Source organism: Microplitis mediator, chromosome 4 (assembly GCF_029852145.1).
Source record: "Microplitis mediator isolate UGA2020A chromosome 4, iyMicMedi2.1, whole genome shotgun sequence".
NCBI lineage: Eukaryota > Metazoa > Arthropoda > Insecta > Hymenoptera > Braconidae > Microplitis > Microplitis mediator.
Genome location: NC_079972.1, coordinates 13,344,035 through 13,363,089, shown reverse-complemented (window position 1 = coordinate 13,363,089; position 19,055 = coordinate 13,344,035). Strand labels below are relative to the sequence as shown.

General features: G+C 33.8%; 2 protein-coding genes across 6 annotated transcripts; both read right to left on the bottom strand.

Moving 5' to 3' along the window:
* Positions 1-145: 145 nt before the first annotated feature.
* Positions 146-13,020, bottom strand: LOC130666806 (uncharacterized). Of its 2 annotated transcripts, none has more exons than XM_057468081.1 (11): positions 12,890-13,020; positions 12,141-12,226; positions 11,882-12,064; positions 11,733-11,804; positions 11,222-11,647; positions 10,907-11,140; positions 10,255-10,818; positions 9,296-9,546; positions 2,023-9,214; positions 1,783-1,949; positions 146-613 (listed from the first exon to the last, which is right to left on the bottom strand). In XM_057468081.1, exons 3-11 carry the CDS (start codon positions 12,008-12,010, stop codon positions 595-597), a joined length of 9,054 nt encoding a protein of 3,017 aa, XP_057324064.1. In that variant the 5' UTR covers positions 12,011-12,064; positions 12,141-12,226; positions 12,890-13,020; the 3' UTR covers positions 146-594. The 2 variants fall into 2 exon arrangements, with proteins under 2 accessions (XP_057324064.1, XP_057324063.1); XM_057468080.1 differs by lacking the exon at positions 12,890-13,020 and adding an exon at positions 12,681-12,814.
* Positions 13,021-14,097: 1,077 nt separating this feature from the next.
* LOC130666809 (formin-binding protein 4-like) lies at positions 14,098-18,967 on the bottom strand. 4 transcript variants are annotated; one of them, XM_057468086.1, is made up of 7 exons: positions 18,666-18,958; positions 18,434-18,585; positions 18,232-18,337; positions 17,148-17,469; positions 17,004-17,088; positions 14,794-16,929; positions 14,098-14,471 (listed from the first exon to the last, which is right to left on the bottom strand). In XM_057468086.1, exons 1-7 carry the CDS (start codon positions 18,736-18,738, stop codon positions 14,382-14,384), a joined length of 2,964 nt encoding a protein of 987 aa, XP_057324069.1. In that variant the 5' UTR covers positions 18,739-18,958; the 3' UTR covers positions 14,098-14,381. The 4 variants fall into 4 exon arrangements, with proteins under 4 accessions (XP_057324069.1, XP_057324068.1, XP_057324070.1 ...); XM_057468085.1 differs by having other exon boundaries at positions 18,663-18,957; XM_057468087.1 differs by lacking the exon at positions 14,098-14,471 and having other exon boundaries at positions 14,878-15,047; positions 15,175-16,929; positions 18,663-18,967.
* Positions 18,968-19,055: the final 88 nt, after the last annotated feature.

The window sequence follows — 19,055 nt, the reverse complement described above, 5'->3', positions numbered from 1 at the left end:
TATATTAATTAATTAATTAACTCAGACAAACATAAATATCTTAAAAAAAAAATAATAGTTATAATTGTTACAAAATGACATTCAATTATATAATAGACATTCATTTATAAATAAAAAAAATAATTACGTATGAGCATTAAGTTTATGAAACAATAATACTGGACTACAAGTTAAATAATAAAAAATTTTATTTAACGATAGTGGTAAAATATCAATAATTTTTTTAACTATTCCAATTGTTATTTATTTTTTTACTGTTTATTCACCTCATAACTTTACGATAAATACTAATTAATAACTATATAATATAAGATTTTCATTTTTTTATTCTACATAATAAAATGTAGCAATAATACGGATATTTAGTGTTAAACAGTGGCGTATTACAGGCTATATTTAAAGATAAATACAAATATTGCGCTTTAATACAATGAATTAATTAAGTATTTACATAGAATTAAAACGATTGCTCCTCCGCTGACAATTAATATCATCAATAATTGTCCTCTGTTTGATATACATTTTTTTATAGTTATCGAGTCGTGTAAACTCGCTTGACAAACCATTTTATTAATTAATGTTTACAACTGTTGATCAACTCCAAGCTGTTTTTCTGTAACAAATATCATATTTTATTTCATTTTATTTTTTTCATCACAAGTTTCTCTCGTTAGAGGCATCCTGAGACGATACCAACTCCCCCACACTTTTTAAAAATATTCAATGACTGAACTGTCATAACTGTATTACAATTTTATTAATTAATTGAGAAGAAATTAAAGCATTTATTGAAAAAAAGACATCGTACCCTCGCAGATTTGAATCACGGTGGAAACACCGTGGAAGTGTAAACACCGTGGATCCACTGTGGTTACACGGTGGGTTTGTTCTATTTCACCACCGGGTATACACAGTATATCCATTGTGATTACGCGGTGGCTTTATGCTATTTCACCACCGTGGTTCCACGTTGGATACATCGCGTAATCACAATGGTAAAATGGAACAAACCCACCGTGTTTCCACCATGATTCAAATCTGCGAGGGTAGTTACGATTTCTGATGTCCAAAACACGGTAGTTCTGTTCGACTTCCAAAAGGAATCTTTCTTTCAATCCATCTGTTGGATCGATCTCCCGAATTTTATTACTGCTGTTATCAATTAGAAATTTTACGAAATTTAGAAATGATACTGAAGTTAGCCGACGTCTAATAATTTTGCACGCCTCGGAAGCGAAGCGGAGAGGTTGTGCTTTATTTGGATTTTCTTTTAGACGGAAAATTCGAAAAAAAAAACAATTTGAAAAAATTGCACCTGTAGTTTTTAAAATTTTCTACATATGCATATTTTTAGTTTCCATTTTTTTGAAATGGATTTGTTAAAAAAAAAATCCGAAAATTTTTAATTGTCTACGAACTTCAGGATCATAACTCAGAAAATATATTTCAGTAAATTCTTTATGTCAATATTAAAATTCGAAACGTCAAATTTTTTATGTGAAAATTTATTTACCAAAGTTCGTTCGACTCCTAATTAATAACTGAGAGTACTTCTGCAAATTAATGCTTAAATTTTTTTTAATAATTAATAAAATTTCAATACAGTTATGACAGTTGAAAGCCATTGAATGTTTTTAAAAAATGGGAGGGGGAGTACTGTCTAAGAATATCCTTCACTGCTAAAACAATGTTACATATATATATATATATTGTTTAGAAATAAATATATTATTAACATTACACGCGATGGAAACTTTACGGGATTATTAATAATAAACTTACGTCAATCGTAAATTTTTATTTGTCGCTGCAGCTGTCATTGTTGCTGATGGCTTTGTAACTATTTCAGGTATTGATTTACGTTTATTATTTCGACACCTTTTAACATAAGCCTCTACCAAGTGAGCAATTTTTTTCGGATTAATTTCTCCAGACTTATTGTGGCATATCTAAAAAAAAGAATATATAAATTTATTACTCGTTGTTAATTATATTGATAATTACTGATGACTTGTAAATTACCTTGGGCACAGCTTTCCTCATAATATCCTTATATTCGTCCTTGTTAATATGTTTTTTAGTATAATGTGGTTTCAGTACTAATTTAACTTCTTCAACGACGCGTTCCTGTCGGTTAAGTTTCTTCAAAAATTTGTCTTTAACTTGCATTTCAACCGCTGAACTCGGTAAATCATCAAGTATCTGCAGCTGATTTTCATCCATGCGTACGCCAATTTTTGAGTTTCCCATTTTTTTTCTTTTATCCGGGGACTTTTTATTGATATTGCGTAGCTTGTTTGAATTTAATTTAACTATAGGCGATGAGTCAAACAATGAATCAAAAATATCTTTTTTATCCGTCATACTTCTATTATTTTTCGATGCTGAAGTATTATTACTACTAGTGTTTTTATTTATATTAGATAAATTACTAAGGGATGGTAGTTGTAATCGTGGTGGGCTGTGATGATTTCTAGCAGGACTAGGTGGATCAAAAATACCGTCGCTTAAACTCGATCCGGGTGAATAGGGTGATGATGTGTCAATAGTAGCGTCATTTGCTTCCACATCACCGCCATTATTTGTCAACATGGAACTGCTATTTCTGGTATCCATTGTTGTTGAGGATTTGTTTAGCCGCGAATTAGCAGTCATGTTCTTTACAGAATTACCAAATAAGTTTGATAACTGAGGTACTCGTTCATTGGCTCGCTGCTGCTTCAATTGACTGCTAGGTGACAGCCGATTTATATGACCGGCAGTATTTCTTTGCGCAGTGATTCCGTAACCAGCAGATGGATTATTTAAATTAAACATACCACTGCGTTGAACTGCCGCGGCTACTGTTGCCAGAACAGGATTTATCGTTGTGAAACAACTGATATTAGCAGCTGAAGCTGAATTCTGATTTAAGAGATCGATCGCCATGTTAGCTTCTATCCTCGTGTCGAGAACTTTAGCTGGTGAAGCAGCGGCTTTTTCTGGCGACAATGCGCGTTTTATCGTCACCATAGATATCACCTTTGGTTTATCGCCCTCTTGTTTCTCACTGTTTGTATTCAAATCAGAACCTTTGTTAGCGTGCTTCTGATCACTGGGTAAATGAGGCTCCTCAATTACGCTGGGTGTAGGTGATCTAGATTTAGTTGGGTCAAATGGATCATAGACATCGGGTGAAGTCAGAGGTGAATTTGGCGGTTCAGGTGGCGTATTTGGACCTATTTTACACAAATCTATAACCTCGGAATTTTTGCTATCACTCTTGGATGCTTTCTTGTCGGCCTTATCACGATCCGACTCATCATCCATCCTCTTTTCCTTGTCACCCTGTTTCTTAGCCTCATCGCCCATTCCTTTGCCGTCTCCTTTTATTTGTTCTTCATCATCCTCCCGATCTTCTTCATCATCCTCGCCCTCTTCGTCATCTTGCTCGCCGTCTTCATCGTCCGCGACTTGATGACCGTCTCCTTTCTTGTTGCTATCATCTCCCATTTCTTCCTGATCAAGCTCCATACTTTTATCAGCAGCCTGGTCTTGACTCATCAATCTATTATTTATCTCAACGCTGTCATTCTCATCGAATATTTCATTCTGTCCTCCCTGTCCTTCTTTACCTCGTGACACATTAGTGTTTATGTTCAATTGCCCCTCTATTTCCATCTCATCGTCACGATCTCTGTTGAAAAGCGGGTGCATTATAATAGACCTCAAGTTACTCTGCTGTTTGCTGATTGAAAATTTGACTTGAGGTTCCGGTGGTGTCTTAGGTCCCTGAATCATGAATAGCTCGTGTTCCGACAGTTTAAGACGTTTTTGCTGCAGCAGTTTCATTTGCTGATGCTCTTGTTGCATTGCCTTGTCATCTCCTTTGCCCAGCTGATTGTTATCATCTTGCTGTTGATTAGCAAACATAAACATGCCATTGTCTTCGTCGTGATCACGATCATCCTCATCGTCGTCGTCATAGACGTCATTATTTTGATTATTACCACCACCTGCACCATTATTATTATCATTTGAAATGTTATTATGCTCACTATTATTACTAGTATTGATAGTATTGTCATGACTGCTGTTCATAATATTTATATTATTCCTCTCTTCATTGCTGCCATTGTTACCATTATTGCTGTTATTAATGTTATTATTATCATTGTTACCAACATTGTCGTCGTCACTTAAAACAATGACGTCCTGTGGCGAGAGTGTCTGTTCACGAAATGGAGACTGATCTAAATCAATAACAGCAACAGGTTTTTTAGTAGCCGCTATTTCAGCGGCCTTTGATTTTCTTTTTTTGTCTCTCTTATTGACCTTGGGCGATGGACGTGATTTTTTATCCTTAGATTTATCTTTCTTTGGTTTTTTAGCCGGTTGAATTGGTTCGTCAGGTTGAATGGGTTCACGTCGTCGTCGTTTAGCCGTTGTCAGCAGCGGCAATGTGTCAGTTAAGTTCATAGACATGTTATTTGATTGTCCGCCAGTATTTTCATTATTGAAACATACACTGACCAAAATATTATCGCCACTGGCAAACACTTCTTTTGAAGGTGGTGGCGTACGATTACGCTTACTACTACTTTTGCGACGATCCACGTCACGTGATTTTTTCTTTTCCTTCGAACGTTTGTCTTTCTTCTTTTTATTTTTATTGGCATCTTTATTACGAAGAATGACAGTTAAGTTTTTCGGAGACACAATATTGTCTAGCTGCGTGGGAGCTGATGGATTGGCTCCATTAATATTCCCGGCAGCGTTACTCATAGAAGCCAATAACATTGAAGACTGAGAGGGTGGTGATGAAGGTGGTAAATTAAGTGACTGCGCGGCTATTAAGTCACCGATCGAGCTCGATGTTGGGGACCAATTGTGAGATTGCATGAGATGATCGTCCCGTTGTTTGTTTATGGCAATGGGTGTGCGTGAACGAGATCGTGACCATGAGGGTGTCCATTGCGCACTCCATGACACAGCGGCGTTTCCTGAAACCTGTTGATCTTTATCGCCCCGCATGTCAAAGGGACTGTGTTCGATATCCTTGTCATTGATTTTGTTCCAATTTCTGCTGTGATTTCTGTCATGTGAATAAGAACGTTCGCGTGATCTTGATCTTGTGATAAATGAATGGGATGTATTTGCTTGAGCAATGTTAGAATCACGTTTATTGCGTCTTTTGCTTCGCGACTTGGGTGTTTTCTTAGATGTCGGTGTCTTACTCCGACTTCTTGATCGTTTGCGTCGCCGTGAATGACTAGCAGCGGGAGACTTTTGCTTTTTAAGTTTTTCTTTTTTCTTAGCACCCCGTGATCTTGACCTAGTTTTCGACGGCGACTTTGAACTTGTCCTAGATTTTGATCTCGATCTCATTCTTACTCGAGATCGCGACCGTGATCGTCCTCGGGACCTCGAACGTGTTCGTACACGAGACCTTGATCGTGAACGCGACCAAGATCTCGTTCTTGATCTATTTTTTCGTGAAAGTGATTGTTTTTTCTTACTTCTCCGAAGCTGATGTTGACGGGCAGGTGACACTCGCTGGTTACGCCTATTCGTTGGCGGGGATCTTGATCGTCTTCTCGACAAAGATCGGCGATCACGTGTCACTGATTTTTTACGTGATCGTGACAGAGATTGTTTGTAGGGCGACGATCGATTTTGAGATCGGGAACGTGGACGATGACCACGTGACCACGATCGACTTTTACGCAAATTCATTCTAGGCGAATAGGAACGACTTAAACGTGAGTGTGATCTTCTATTGGCACGAACTATACTGCGACTTGGTGATAAACTTAATGATAAGTCACGTATGTCTCTTCCATACTCATCTTTTCGTGGTCTGACAGGTTTTTCGGATACTATTTTTCTCACATCATAACGCGGCAATTCCTTTCGTTTAACCTTTTTCTTGTCATTGTCATCCTTACTATGTTTTTTAGCCCGATCTTTACTTCTATCACGATACTTATTCTTTTCTTTACTTTTATCCTTATCACCTGACTCATAATTTTTACTTTTCTCGCGATAAGATCGCTCTTTTGTACTTTTAGATATTTTTTTCCACTCAACTTGATTATCTGATGATATATTTTCTTTATTCTTTTCACTGGCCTCTTTACACCTATCGCGTTTACTTTTTTTCTTCTTACGAGTGTCTGTGTTGTTATCAGTATCCGACGACTTATCTTGCTTTTTAGAATTACTAGTAGGTACCTTGTTCTCGTCGGTCACTTCACCTTCTTCTATTTCTTTCTCTTTACGTTGTAACTGCGACAATTCCTCTTCAAAATTAATAGGCTCATCCGTTTCAGAAATAGCTTCTGTGCCTAAACCCGCGTATTCGATTGGTGTCGGACAACGAGCACCCAAATCATCAGTCGATCTGTCTTTAGGCGGTGGAGTGATTGGTTCTAACCCAGTATCAAATGATACTTCTGCAGTCGGTTCATTAGTCGCATCACTTTTGTCCTTCACAGGCATTTCATCTTTACACGGAGTATAAGCACCATCGGATTCCCAAATTTCATTCTCAGCGCTACTCTTCGCCTCGGGATTACTTTCAACATTATCCTTGCGTAGTTTCAATTCCTCAGGCTCCTCCATTAAATCAGATATTGATTTACTCAATGAAATATTTTCTTCTTCCATTACAACTGCATCTACATTTTCAGCGGCATCTGATGCTTGTATATCTGAGCCGGGTTTACTGCTAGAATTATCTACCGTTTTTTCATTTCCATCAATTGACATTTTTTCACCATCCTTGTCCTCTTCTTTATTTGATTTTACCGCAGGTGAATCGCATTTCATTAATACAAACTCTTCCTCTTCATCTTCTACCATTTCTACTTCTTCTTCTTCCTCTTCTTCGTCTTCTTTATCTTCTTTACTACTCTCGGTAGTTTGATTAGCAGCAGCTTCATCATCATCATCATCATCATCATCATTATTATCACTTTGTATTTCCTCATCATCAACTTTTTTCATTAAAAATAATTCACTTTCTTTTTCATTCAATTCTTTTTCCTTCAATTCTTTATCTTTTAACTCCTTGTCCTTAGACTCTTTTTCCTTCAACTCTTTATCCTTCAACTCTTTTTCCTTCGACTCTTTTTCCTTCAATTCTTTATCTTTTACCTCCTTATCTTTCAATTCTTTATCTTTAAGCTCCTTATCTTTCGACTCTTTGTCTTTATCCATAGAAGTCGACACAGTGTCTTCGAACTGATCTTGCAAGTTGTACAATTTATTGTTCAATTTAGATTTATTACCGATTTTAAATGTTATTTTACCTCGTGAATCGATAGATAATTTTTTAGTCGGTATTTTACTCAATGTCTGTCGTTCTTTTTGCAACGACTCAATATAAGGATCAACTGGTTCAGGAATGTCTGCTAAATCGCATCCCTGTACATCAGCAACAATGATGTCATCATCATCAGGAATTATCGGTGGCATGGGTGGTGGTTCAAGAGGGCCTATTTGTTGTGTTAATTCCTGCTCAGCGTGTCGTGCAACGTCCATAGTTTCCGATGAGTAAATTGAAAAATTAGGACAGTCGCCTTTAGCTTCATCGTCATCATCCTCGTCGTTATTAGGATTATCATCATCGTCATCGTCGTTGTAATATGTACCCAGTAGAGTAAGTGAATCTTTTTTAGTATCTTTCATATCACCGGACATATCAACGATAGCCGCGAATTCTGGCGGCATAGGCGGTGGTTCTAAAGGTGGTAATATAGATGAGTTAACACTGGAATCTAAATTTGTGCTACTCTCAGCTTGCTCATCATTATTATTATTTTTTACATTAACATCACGTGCATTGCTATCATTACTATCACTATCTAAAACAGCAAATGGATCATATATGTCGTCTGTCTTAGTTTCTTTAGCGTCAGTGATAACAGGATCTTTTGGTGTATCATCAATAACTAAATCATTATCATCACTTTCATTATCACTCTTCATGTTATCCTCAAAGTCTAATAAATCTGAGGGTGGTATTGGTGGTGGTAAAAGAGCTTCCACAGAACTATTTCCATCACCATTGTTATCATCCTCCCCGTCTTTCTTCTTCTTATCATCATCATTATCCTCTTGATTGTCACTTGATTTAACTGGCATTTCAATATCACTATAAAGATCACACTCTTCGGCATCGGGAGTTTGTTCAGTAGCAACAGCAGCTGGCAACTCATTTGTTAAATTGACATCAGGAACTACAGACGAACTGCCAGCGTTTTCTGATGTTGTGTTTTCTGGTACATCAGCATCGATATTAGCCGAGGTTAAATTATCAGGAGTATCTTGCAGTGATAAATTTGAGACATTACTCGGTAGTACTGCAGTATTAGTATTACTTATATTAGGATTATTATTAAATGTATTGGGTTGTTGAAAATTTGAATGCTGGATATTATCCATCGGTCTGAACCCTCCTCTGTCTCTGTCTCTATCCATATTAAAATTACGTCCACGACCGGGATTATTACGAAAATGTTGATTGTTACGATTACGGTGGATTCCAGGTAAATGAGGCTGTCGTCGATTATGCCCGAAATCGAGTAACGGCGGCGGCTGATGGAAGTCACCGTGACCGAAATTATCACGTGGTCCAGGTCCTCCGTACATCGGTGGCCCGTTACCTGAATAAGAGTCCCGCGGAGGACCGTAGTCATTTCTATTGTGACCATGATGACCTCTATTGTGATAATTCCCTCTGAAAGATCCACCACCACCAGCATTGTCCGAGTTATTACCGCCTCGTGAATTATTATACATCGGTGCTTGAACAATGTCTGCAGCGTTAATGTTTGATGACCCTGTATTTTCGGTTACGGGATCAATAATACTATTATTATTATTATTATTATTACTTGGCGGTTGATTAAATTCCTTAATCAACGTGTTATTATTTCTAACTACATCGGTTTTGTTATTTTTCTTTTCCGGTATCAGTGTGCCATCGGGTTTTAGATTTATTTTAGTATCCTTGGAATGCCAGAGCTCTTGACAGCTGATAATATTAGCAAGTAGATCTGTAGTAATCGGTTGTGATTCAATAGTTGGAACGCGGCTTACGCGAGTCTTTAACGCGAGCCGGCGTCTAATAGCATTTATTGAGGAGGCACTGTGACGACTAACACTAACAACGTTACCGCCACTAATACCGTCCTCTTCACTCACAGATGGATTTACTTCGTCATCCGACCTATAACATTTAAAACCCATTTGATATATTTAATATTATTTATTTAAACAATTGTTGATATTAAATATTTAAAAAGCTTACCCGAAGGGATAGTAATCTAAAGGTAAATTATTTCCAAATAAATTAAGTTGTGGTATGCCGGCATGATGTCTCGCGTTTGTTAACTCAGTTCGTTGAGGTACTGAGGAGCTTTGATTATTTAACGATACTAATCCAATGGGATTAGCTGATTTTTTTTTAGCCATATTTAATGCAATAGCGACTCTTTTTCTCACAGATTTAATATTGCCTATTCGCCGGCAAGCTCTGCGATGATATTTATTTTTCCGTCTCTAGAAAAATAAAATAAATAACTTGAAATAATTTAAATCTTTAACGATAGCGATTCTATTATAATATTAATTAAGATGATAGTTATTGTAAATATTATTAATAAAACACTTAGTGTCCAAGTATTTTTTGTCAAGTCATTGTCGGATTGGGAAAAAAAGTATTTAAAAACCATTCTTTAATGTCGAATTTATTTTTAATCATATATTCGACTTATTGAACAATTTTTTAAAATTATTAATCATTATTATTATTGAATATGATGCTATTATTAAAGATATTGTGATACATTTACTAGTACAATAAGTATATTAATACGGTATGACATTTTTTTTTTATCAATTAAATTATTACAGAGGCCAATTAAAGATATGAAATTTAAATCACGCTTATAAATATAATTGAGTTTAATAATTCATTTTATGAAGTTCGATTTAATTTTATGCTAATTATAAGTATAATTTTTGTTTCTTTTTTTTTGTCTAATAAATATTATAAATGTAATCACAATAATTCAAACAAAAAAAAATGAATATAAAAGAAATTGATGATTAATTAGTTTAAAAACAAGTGTGAGTAAGAATATCTTATTTATCTCAACGTTTTGTTATTTTAAAATGATTGAAAGTAATGAATGACAATGTTAATTAAATATTATTATGGTACAAATAATAAGTGGTAAGAGATTTGAATTACGGTGAAAATTGTACCTTGAAGGATTTTCTTGCTCGCTTCTTACATTTCCGGGTTGTTCCGTTCTTGACTTTGACGTAACTCACTATTTCCTTTTCTTCACCATCAGTACCATACTCTTTGATAATAACTTTCTGTACTAGCGGTTCTGAGTCATTTTTTTTACGCTTAGGAGTTTTCTTTTTCCTGCTTGTTGCTTTGGGGCGAGTTTTAGATTTTGATTTACTGGCAGTGTGTCGGCTGTGGTGAGGACAATTTCTAGTTGCGCTTGAATTGGGTGAGCGGCCGCGGCTGTTTTCTGATATGGAATCAAAGCCGGACGAAGTCGAAGGTTGATCTGGATCAAATACGCGCTGTGGTGTTATCCGGTCATCATTTGTTCTTATACTGCGATTAGCACGAATATTAGCACGCACACGTTCCGTTTGACGTGTTCGGGGTACAAGACGTTGCGGTACTAGCCCAAAAAGCGCTGCAGTTTCATATTGTGAAGCCAATCCCGCTTCTCTTCTTCCGTAAGTCATACCAAGACTTCGTACTGTAGCCATCATTTCATTAAATCGACTTGTTACATTATTGACCTACAATATATTTTAATAATTTGAATTTGTTTATTATAATTTTCATATAATCTATAAATAATAAATACAATCAATGTCATAAATTTACCGGTTCATTAGCATGTGGGTCATGAGCAGAACAGCTGGGGCAGTACCACTCGTCATAAGGAACTTCATCCATCGGAGGCGTCAAACATTCCAAGTGATACCCACTATCACAACGATCACACAAGAGCAGCCGTTCTTCACGATCAGATTGACGACAGACCTCACAATACGTCGGGTCTTCTTGCACTTGTTCGACAGTATCGTTTTTCTGCTGAACGGGTATACTGTTTATAACCTGCAGTAAAAGTATTAATCATTAATATAAAATTAAATTAAATGAGAATCAAGCAACAAAATTAAGTGTCAATAAACATACTGGGCCGTCAAGTTTAGTTTTTATATTAATCGTCGTAAATGTCCGGCGATCAACTGGGCAAGTGTTGATATTTTTACTCCATTCCGTCAAACACAGCAAGCAAAAACAGTGATCGCAAGATGACGGTGTGGCTATCTGTTGATGTCGGAAAGATAATAAACAAATCGGACATTTTTCAGCAGTACCGTCACTCTCGTCGGACTCGACATTCTCAGGACTCTTCGGTACTTCTGGCTGAGCTTTATCATCTTTCCTCCGCTGTTTTTTATTCTTAGGACGAGGAGAATCGGCAGCAATTATCTCTTCATCTGACTCATTTCCACTGCTACTCTCCCAGTCTGATTCCCACTCGGGGCTCGTCAATCCACGTGAATAATTACTTCCACTACTGTAGCTACTGTAGCTATCACTGTCAGATTCTAATGCCTGCAAAAGAACCACACATACATTTATATATATCTACGTAATTATAAATCATACTCAAACATCCATTATTATTTTATATTGTTACCTTATTCCTATTTCTTTTTCCTTTCGGGTTGATAACATCCTCGTCGCTGCTGTCATCGTCGCTAACTACCTTCTGAAATTATATAAACAAACGTCAGAAAAATATTCGTCAACAACTTATATATATTTATTTAAATATCGTAAACGAACCATGTGAGTCCGGCGTTTACGGCGGATCCTAGCAATGACAGACTCATCACTGCTGCTCTCACTGCTGTCAGATATAAGACAGCGGATCCGTTTACATGGTTTCCGTATATGGTCACTATCACTTGACATTTTTTTATTTTTTAAAATTAGCTTCTACTAATTACTCATAATTATTTTCTCGTACTATAAATAAATTGAATATAAATTAAATTTTTTAAATTTATTTAAAAATTTAAAAAAAAGTTTAACGATTACTTACTACATTTAAGTATCATAAATAAATATTATTAAAATCCGGTGAAGATGAATAAATTGTTGCTTGGCTCTGTTGGCTATTGATATAAACTGAAATATAAAACATATATATTATCTCAACAATATTTATATAAACAATTAAAAAATAATAAATGATTTATATTAAAACAACTAATGAGCGGCATTGTTGTGTAGATTTTAAAAAATAATATTTTTTAAAATTTATATAATTTATTTCAGAGATGGTGGTCTAGGCTTTGATACTCAAACAAGTATCACGTATATGAACTCAAAGCAACCTGATAATAAATAAACAACTGGATAAAATAGAAACTGTAATTAAAATCCGCGGTAAAAAATGCTCAGATAAATGGATTTGAATAATCGTTTGTTATATTTTTAATTATTTAACTTGAAATTAAAAAACGAGTGACTAAAAAAATAATAAAATATAATAAAGTACACAACCACTAGAGATCTATAACTTTTTGTTAACAACATATATGTTAATTATTATTATTAATAAATTTAATTAGACACGTACAGGAATTACTGATGAGTAAATGTGGATTTAAATAAATTACAAGTTGTAATGACAGTCAATGGGTACGCTAACTTGTTCTACCCAATTTTCAGACATCTTGGTTACTTCTACTCACTCAGACGCTAAATTGCGACGTTGCAATATTTATTCTTTTTAAGATGGCAACACCAACTATCGCGGCATCTATTTATTTTAGTCAAATTACTTACTATTTTATTGTTATTCAATAAACATGCTTTCATACTTCAATTAAAATTAATTACTTTGATTTGGGATCAGATTATCACTCTTGTCATGTCATTAGATTACTTGAGGTACTTGATAAGTATGAGGGCAAGTGTTTAATTATGTGGATTTTTTTTTTTTTTTTATTGAGGATTGGGAATAAAGAAAGTAGTAATTTTTGCGGCTGACAGACAGCAGCACGAGCTACGAGATGTCACTTCCGTTGTTGCGCATTACGAATGTGTAAATAAAATAATACAAATTTAATCGATTTTGTAACTTCAATTGGTGATAATTTTTGTTATTTTTAAACAATTGGTTAAGAAAATGGTCCGGAGGTAGCAGATAATTAACAATTTTATAGTTTTTTTTTCAACAATTAAATTAAAAAAAAAAAAACAACTAAAATTATGCACATTTAGAAAATCGAACAAACTATGGGTGCATTTTTTAAAAATATTATTTTTTTCAAATTTATCGTTTTTAAAAAAATTCGAAAATTATTAGACGTTGGCTCTTTTCAGTAACGTTTAAAAAAATTAGTGTGAATGTAACTGACAATTGTTAATTTAAAAAATTTTAAAAAATGTACTTTTATAGAATTTGAAAATCAGTATGCGCATTTTTTTCATTTTCATGTTTTTAATTGTTTAATTGGTTTTTTTGTAATTTAAAATTTGTCTCATATCTACTACACTTACAGTCATTTAAAAAAATATTCTTTTAAAAATTATGAGTGTGAATGTACCAAAGATCAGACAAATTTAAAATTATTAATAAATAGCGTAAATAATTAATAAAATAAAATTTGTAAAAAATGCGCATTTAAAAAATTTTGAAATTAATAAGTGCATTTTTATGATACTGAAATTAACCGACGTCCAATACTTTTGAATGTTTTTAAAAATGATAAAATGAAAAAATAAAAATTTCAAAAAATTGCACCTATAGTTTTTTAAATTTTCTACATGTGCATATTTTTATAATCGTCTGTTAACTTCCGGATCATGCATTTTTAATAAATATTATTTGTTAAATTATTCACTCTATTTATTTGAAGTTTTAAATTTGTCTGAGTCTGCTGGTGAATTTTAAAATAAAACAATTTTTTAAATATTTTTTAAAAATTATTTATAATTATATTTAATAAATAAAAATATTAAGAGTAATTAGCAATTTTAAAAATTAAAACTATTTATAATTTTATACGGTGTTATTTTACATATATAATAAATTCTATTTAGCGACTAAATATCATTTAATTTTAAATTTCTTATAAAATACTTGGCCTAAATTATTAATTTATTATACAAGTTTAATTAGTAATAAAGTTTTAGGTGGTTGTAAATATTTTTAAACTTTACAATGCATAATTAAGCAATTAATTATAATCTTCTCACACTTAAACAGTGAAAACAGTCGTTTACACAACGACAATTAATAATTTACAATAAATCAATTTTCCTTTATAAATAGTTAATGAATGTCTTGAAAATTTTGGGCCTTTTTCCATTTGGCAACCATGCTTGATACTTGCTTATGTTTTTTATTTATAACTATTTTAACCTGCAACAATAAATTAAATTTTAAATAAAAGACAACAATTGAATGAGGGTAACACGACTTTATCTCTCTGGACAAAATCTCCCCAGGATAAAATTTCTAAAATTATTTTTATCAGTCCAATCCCTAATGGCCATACTATCACTTCAAAAATTTAACATTCAGTGATTTTGATTATGATAAGATCTCGTTTATAGAGATCGTGTTCAATAGATTTTGTCCTGGGGAAATTTTGTCCTGGAGAGATCTTGTCGTGGAGAGATTTCGTCTGGGGAAATATCATGGTGGAACCTTAAATGAGTAAATAAATAATAAATGAACATACTTTTTTCTTTTTCTTGTCTTTCAAATCAACAGGAGCATTAGCAGATACAGTATTTGTTGCAGTGACCCCACTAGAATTAGTGTTGGTTGTCTGGGTATTAACAGTAGTAGCAGCAGCAATCGTTATTGTTGGTGTTGCTCCTGTTCCCGGTGTTGTTGCTGTTGTTATTGTTGTCGTAGAGATATTAGGCGAGACTGAGTCCGACTTATCCGCAGACGACGAGGATTCTTGATATTTCATTGACGGAACTGCAACTTGTTTTATTTGTTTGTCATTTATAATATTATTACGTGACTCCAATGAAGCAATATCATTGTAAAATGAATCAACAATTGATCCTAAAGATTCTTTTTTCATATTAATAGGAGGTTTTGTAATCACCTGGGTATTTGCGTAAATACCCGTATGATGGAGCATTAATTGGACAGCATCTTGTCCAGTAAATCTATTGGCGGCTGCTAGAATCGCTTGATCGTGCAAGTGCTGATGATAAACTGGGTAGTGTACAAGTTGGTTGTGTACCAATGCCGGATGGTGGTGTCCTATTATTGAAATATTTGTTGGATCTGTCAGAGCTGACGCATAAATCGGAGCATTTGCCTGATGTGGATTCCCCGGAAATATTAGCGGTGATTTCAACGTTGCTGCTGCTAATGCATATGGACTCTCTGATTGATCAACACCCGGTGGCAAAGGCTCAATGTGGGATGTGTTCACTGGCGCTGATAATATTTGCGCTGCTGATGTTAGTAAAGTTTCACGTACAGGCGCGACAATACTTTCTACAGATACAATATTGTTATTTTTAACTTCATTTTTGGTATATACATTTTCAGTATGGTCTTTTTTTATGGCATGCATTGTTGTGGTATTAATTTGACCTTCATTGTTATTTTTATTGGCCTTATTTGGATTCTTTTGTAAATCCTGAGCGCCTATTCTCGGTGGCGGTGGTGGACTGGGAATAGATATCCGTGGTGGCAAAGGTGCCGCCAAATTTTGTGGGTCCGCGTCTTCTTTTTTGTCATCAGTACCAGCAGATGAAATACATTTTTCAATTTTTTCAGGATCTTTGTGACTATTTACATTTGATCTATCGTCATTATTAAGAGACTTCGATTGTGTTAAATCGTATTTTTCATCTTTGATTGAATCAATTGATTTTATCTGAGTGTGCTCGATAGGTGAACTAGTAGGCGGAGGCGTCGTACACAGTTCCATTTCTTCAGCGCCACCAATTATGTCTGGATAATTTAATTGAGTGTCGCCATTTATTTTATTACGATACAGGTAACGTTTATTAGCTGAATCCCACTGATAGTCCCACTCGGACGGAGCGGCTTCTTCTTCCAACCGACTCACTTCTTTTTTAGTGTCAGCAAGCCAATTATAAAAGTAACGATCTTTTAAATCGCCGGCTTCCCACGCACTCATCAATGCTTTAATTTGAATACTCATAACTTGAGCCGCTGATACCGTCGATCCCTCTTTAGATAAAATTTTTAATTTATCTACAATTGTTTGTATTTGATCTCCGGGTATATAATTATCCGGTTTAACAACTTCATTGTTGACTTCTAACGTCTCTCCCTTAATAAAGTCAATAGCGTATTTTCCTAAATTACGTTTTCTATCTTCAGCATTAATTTCTTTTGACGAATTATCGGTACTGACAGACGGCAACGTTTTAGCAAATCCTAAACCAAGACGTTCGTCATTATTTTTTGGTATTGTCAGAACATCAAAAGCAATACGTCTTTTTCTTTGAAACCCTTTTATAGAAGAACCCAAATTTTCTAAAGGCCGATTTATCTTTGGTGCTTCACTTTTTTCAGTAGTATCTTGTGATTCACAAGTTTGGGAAAATTCTGTTTGCTCAACATTACTATCTACCTTAGAATTATTATCAACAAACCAATTTTTGCTTAACGCAGCTGGAAATAGTGTACTGCCTGTTGATTTTTTACTAAACAAAGTTTCTTCGCTGCTGTGATCATTCACAGAATCTTTAACACTACTCTCTTGATTTGACTCTCTGCTGTTATCGTCATCACGAGCATCATTGCTGGCTACACTTGCTGACGTTTCTCGTTCACGTTCTCGTTCCCGTTCGCGTTGTATTGATTTATTTAGTGTCTAACAAAAAAAAAACATTTATCAATTATGACATAACAAAACTGTTTAAATATTTAACACTATAAATAATTTACCCATGACTCATCAGCTGTTTTTTCGTCTTCACTTTTATCAGTATCTGTGTTATCATCACCAAACGACGTAATCATTTCAATATAACTGTAAAAATAAATAAATAAAATAAAAAGTTACAAAATATTGTATTTTAAAATTAGTACCTGTCATCGGAATCATCATTTTTGTCATCGATCATCTGTTTAGACTTTTTCTTTTTAGACGAAGTCCGTTTCGTGTTATCAGTGTCGCTTTTATGCCTACTTTTATTCCGTACTGAATTGTCATTTTTAACTTTAGACGGCGGTTTATCGTTAGGTAATTTCGGTAGACGATTAGGTTGTTGTTGTTGTTGTTGGGGGACAATATTGTCGTTATTTTTACGAGTTGATTCAAGTTCTTTTGGCAATTCCCAAGTCACTTCATTGGTTTCAGTATGCCAGTAATAGGGATAACCAGTAGATTCATCAAAGCACTCTTGCCATGCTGTTATTATTTAAATTTAAATTCAAATAAGTAAATAAATAAACAAAAGCAATATTAATAATTATTGGCAAGTCTACGATTTCCGTGCCGCCACCAAATTATCGCGAATTCTTGTATAGCTGGACGAAATAAGACTTTTTTTCAAATAGCTATAACTTCTTCAAAAATGGACTAATTTAGACAAATTTTTTTTTCTAAATTTTCGTCTTCAAATGCACTTTCCGAAAAAAAATACAAAAAAATTAAAAATATTAATGTCTATGAAATATTTCACTTTTTTTAAAACATCGCATTTTTCTCAAAAACTAAGCGAGATATCGAAAAATTTTATTTTTTGAGGGGATATTCTAGTGTAGAAATAAAAAAAATCAACTTTTCCGTAGTTCCAGACATTGCGACATTACTCTAGATTAATAATCTTTTTTTTTTTGTTTCCGATTGCTAGGAGGGTTGGAATCATGGGTATGGTCACGTGCCAATTTTTCGAGACCCCCCACTTGATCAGCTGCTAATTTTTTGAATTTTTTCTGTATTCTTGTAATATTAATAAATAACTTATGAAAATATGGATGGTAAGAATATTTATTGCCTTTTTTTTACGGCAAAAATTACCGTATATTTTGAAATTCATGCCTCTACACCAGAATACCCCCTTAAGAAAGTCTTATTGCCTCGAGTTCTACAAGAATTCGCAGTCATTTAGCGGCGACACGGAAAACGTAGAATCCCCTAATTATTATTCAAAAATTGTGTTAAACTTACATGAGCCTGGTATTCTTTGTCTGTTTGAGGGAATTTGTCCCGTTTCTTTTCCTGTTGTGTCGCTCGATTGAGATTCTTGAGTGTTCTGAGTAATAAACTGAATTTCCTGAGGATAAAAAAACAAATCAATCAATTAAATCAATAATAGATCCCAAAGTACATATACTTATTTTTAAAAAATAATTACAGGCACTTAAATTACCTTAAAAAAATCATTAACTTTATCATCAAGACACTGCTTATTTTCCCGTGGAGTTTCTTCTTGATCATCACTATCAGAATTGTATTGTTCTAATAAATTAGTGAGTGAATTACTAGACAACCCGTTATTAGCATTCGCACTGTCTTGTTTTGCTATAAAAAAAAAATTGCATTATTACAAAACAAATAAAAAAATAAATAAATACAAAGTAAAAAGAAAAAAAAATTACTACTGTTTGATTGAAAGTCGGATTCTCTGGAGTTTGGGCTAAATGCTGATTTTCTTCGGCGTTTTTTGTTATTCATCGTAACAATTAATCACTACAGTAACTTGTTATTTAATTTAAATTGGTAAACTGATAATATTAATCAGTTGTATATATATATATATAACTTTTTTTTTCAGTACACAAATGATACCATATAAAGCCAGTGATTATTCTTGTCATAAATCTATGAAAATATTAAGTTTATTATTTTACCACGAGCACGTTTCACAGATGTACTTTTTGATTGTAAATTTAATAGAAAAGTTTATTTATTTAGTCAAGGCATTGATGAACTTTAATGTAAATCAACATTTGTCTTTAACCTACAAAAATTTATTATAAATTACACTACTA

What these genes read in the sequence shown, in the direction of transcription:
- LOC130666806 (XM_057468081.1), bottom strand. Translation starts at nt 12,010, where the DNA reads ATGTCAAGTGATAGTGACCATATACGGAAACCATGTAAACGGATCCGC. An exon ending in GAGCAAGAAAATCCTTCAAG is followed by an intron (nt 9,547 to 10,254) that starts GTACAATTTTCA and finishes TTATTTTTCTAG; the next exon opens with AGACGGAAAAATAAATATCA. An exon ending in TTAGATTACTATCCCTTCGG is followed by an intron (nt 9,215 to 9,295) that starts GTAAGCTTTTTA and finishes TAAATGTTATAG; the next exon opens with GTCGGATGACGAAGTAAATC.
- LOC130666809 (XM_057468085.1), bottom strand. Translation starts at nt 18,738, where the DNA reads ATGAATAACAAAAAACGCCGAAGAAAATCAGCATTTAGCCCAAACTCC. An exon ending in CGACTTTCAATCAAACAGTA is followed by an intron (nt 18,586 to 18,662) that starts GTAATTTTTTTT and finishes TTTTTTTTATAG; the next exon opens with CAAAACAAGACAGTGCGAAT. An exon ending in AAGTTAATGATTTTTTTAAG is followed by an intron (nt 18,338 to 18,433) that starts GTAATTTAAGTG and finishes TTTTATCCTCAG; the next exon opens with GAAATTCAGTTTATTACTCA.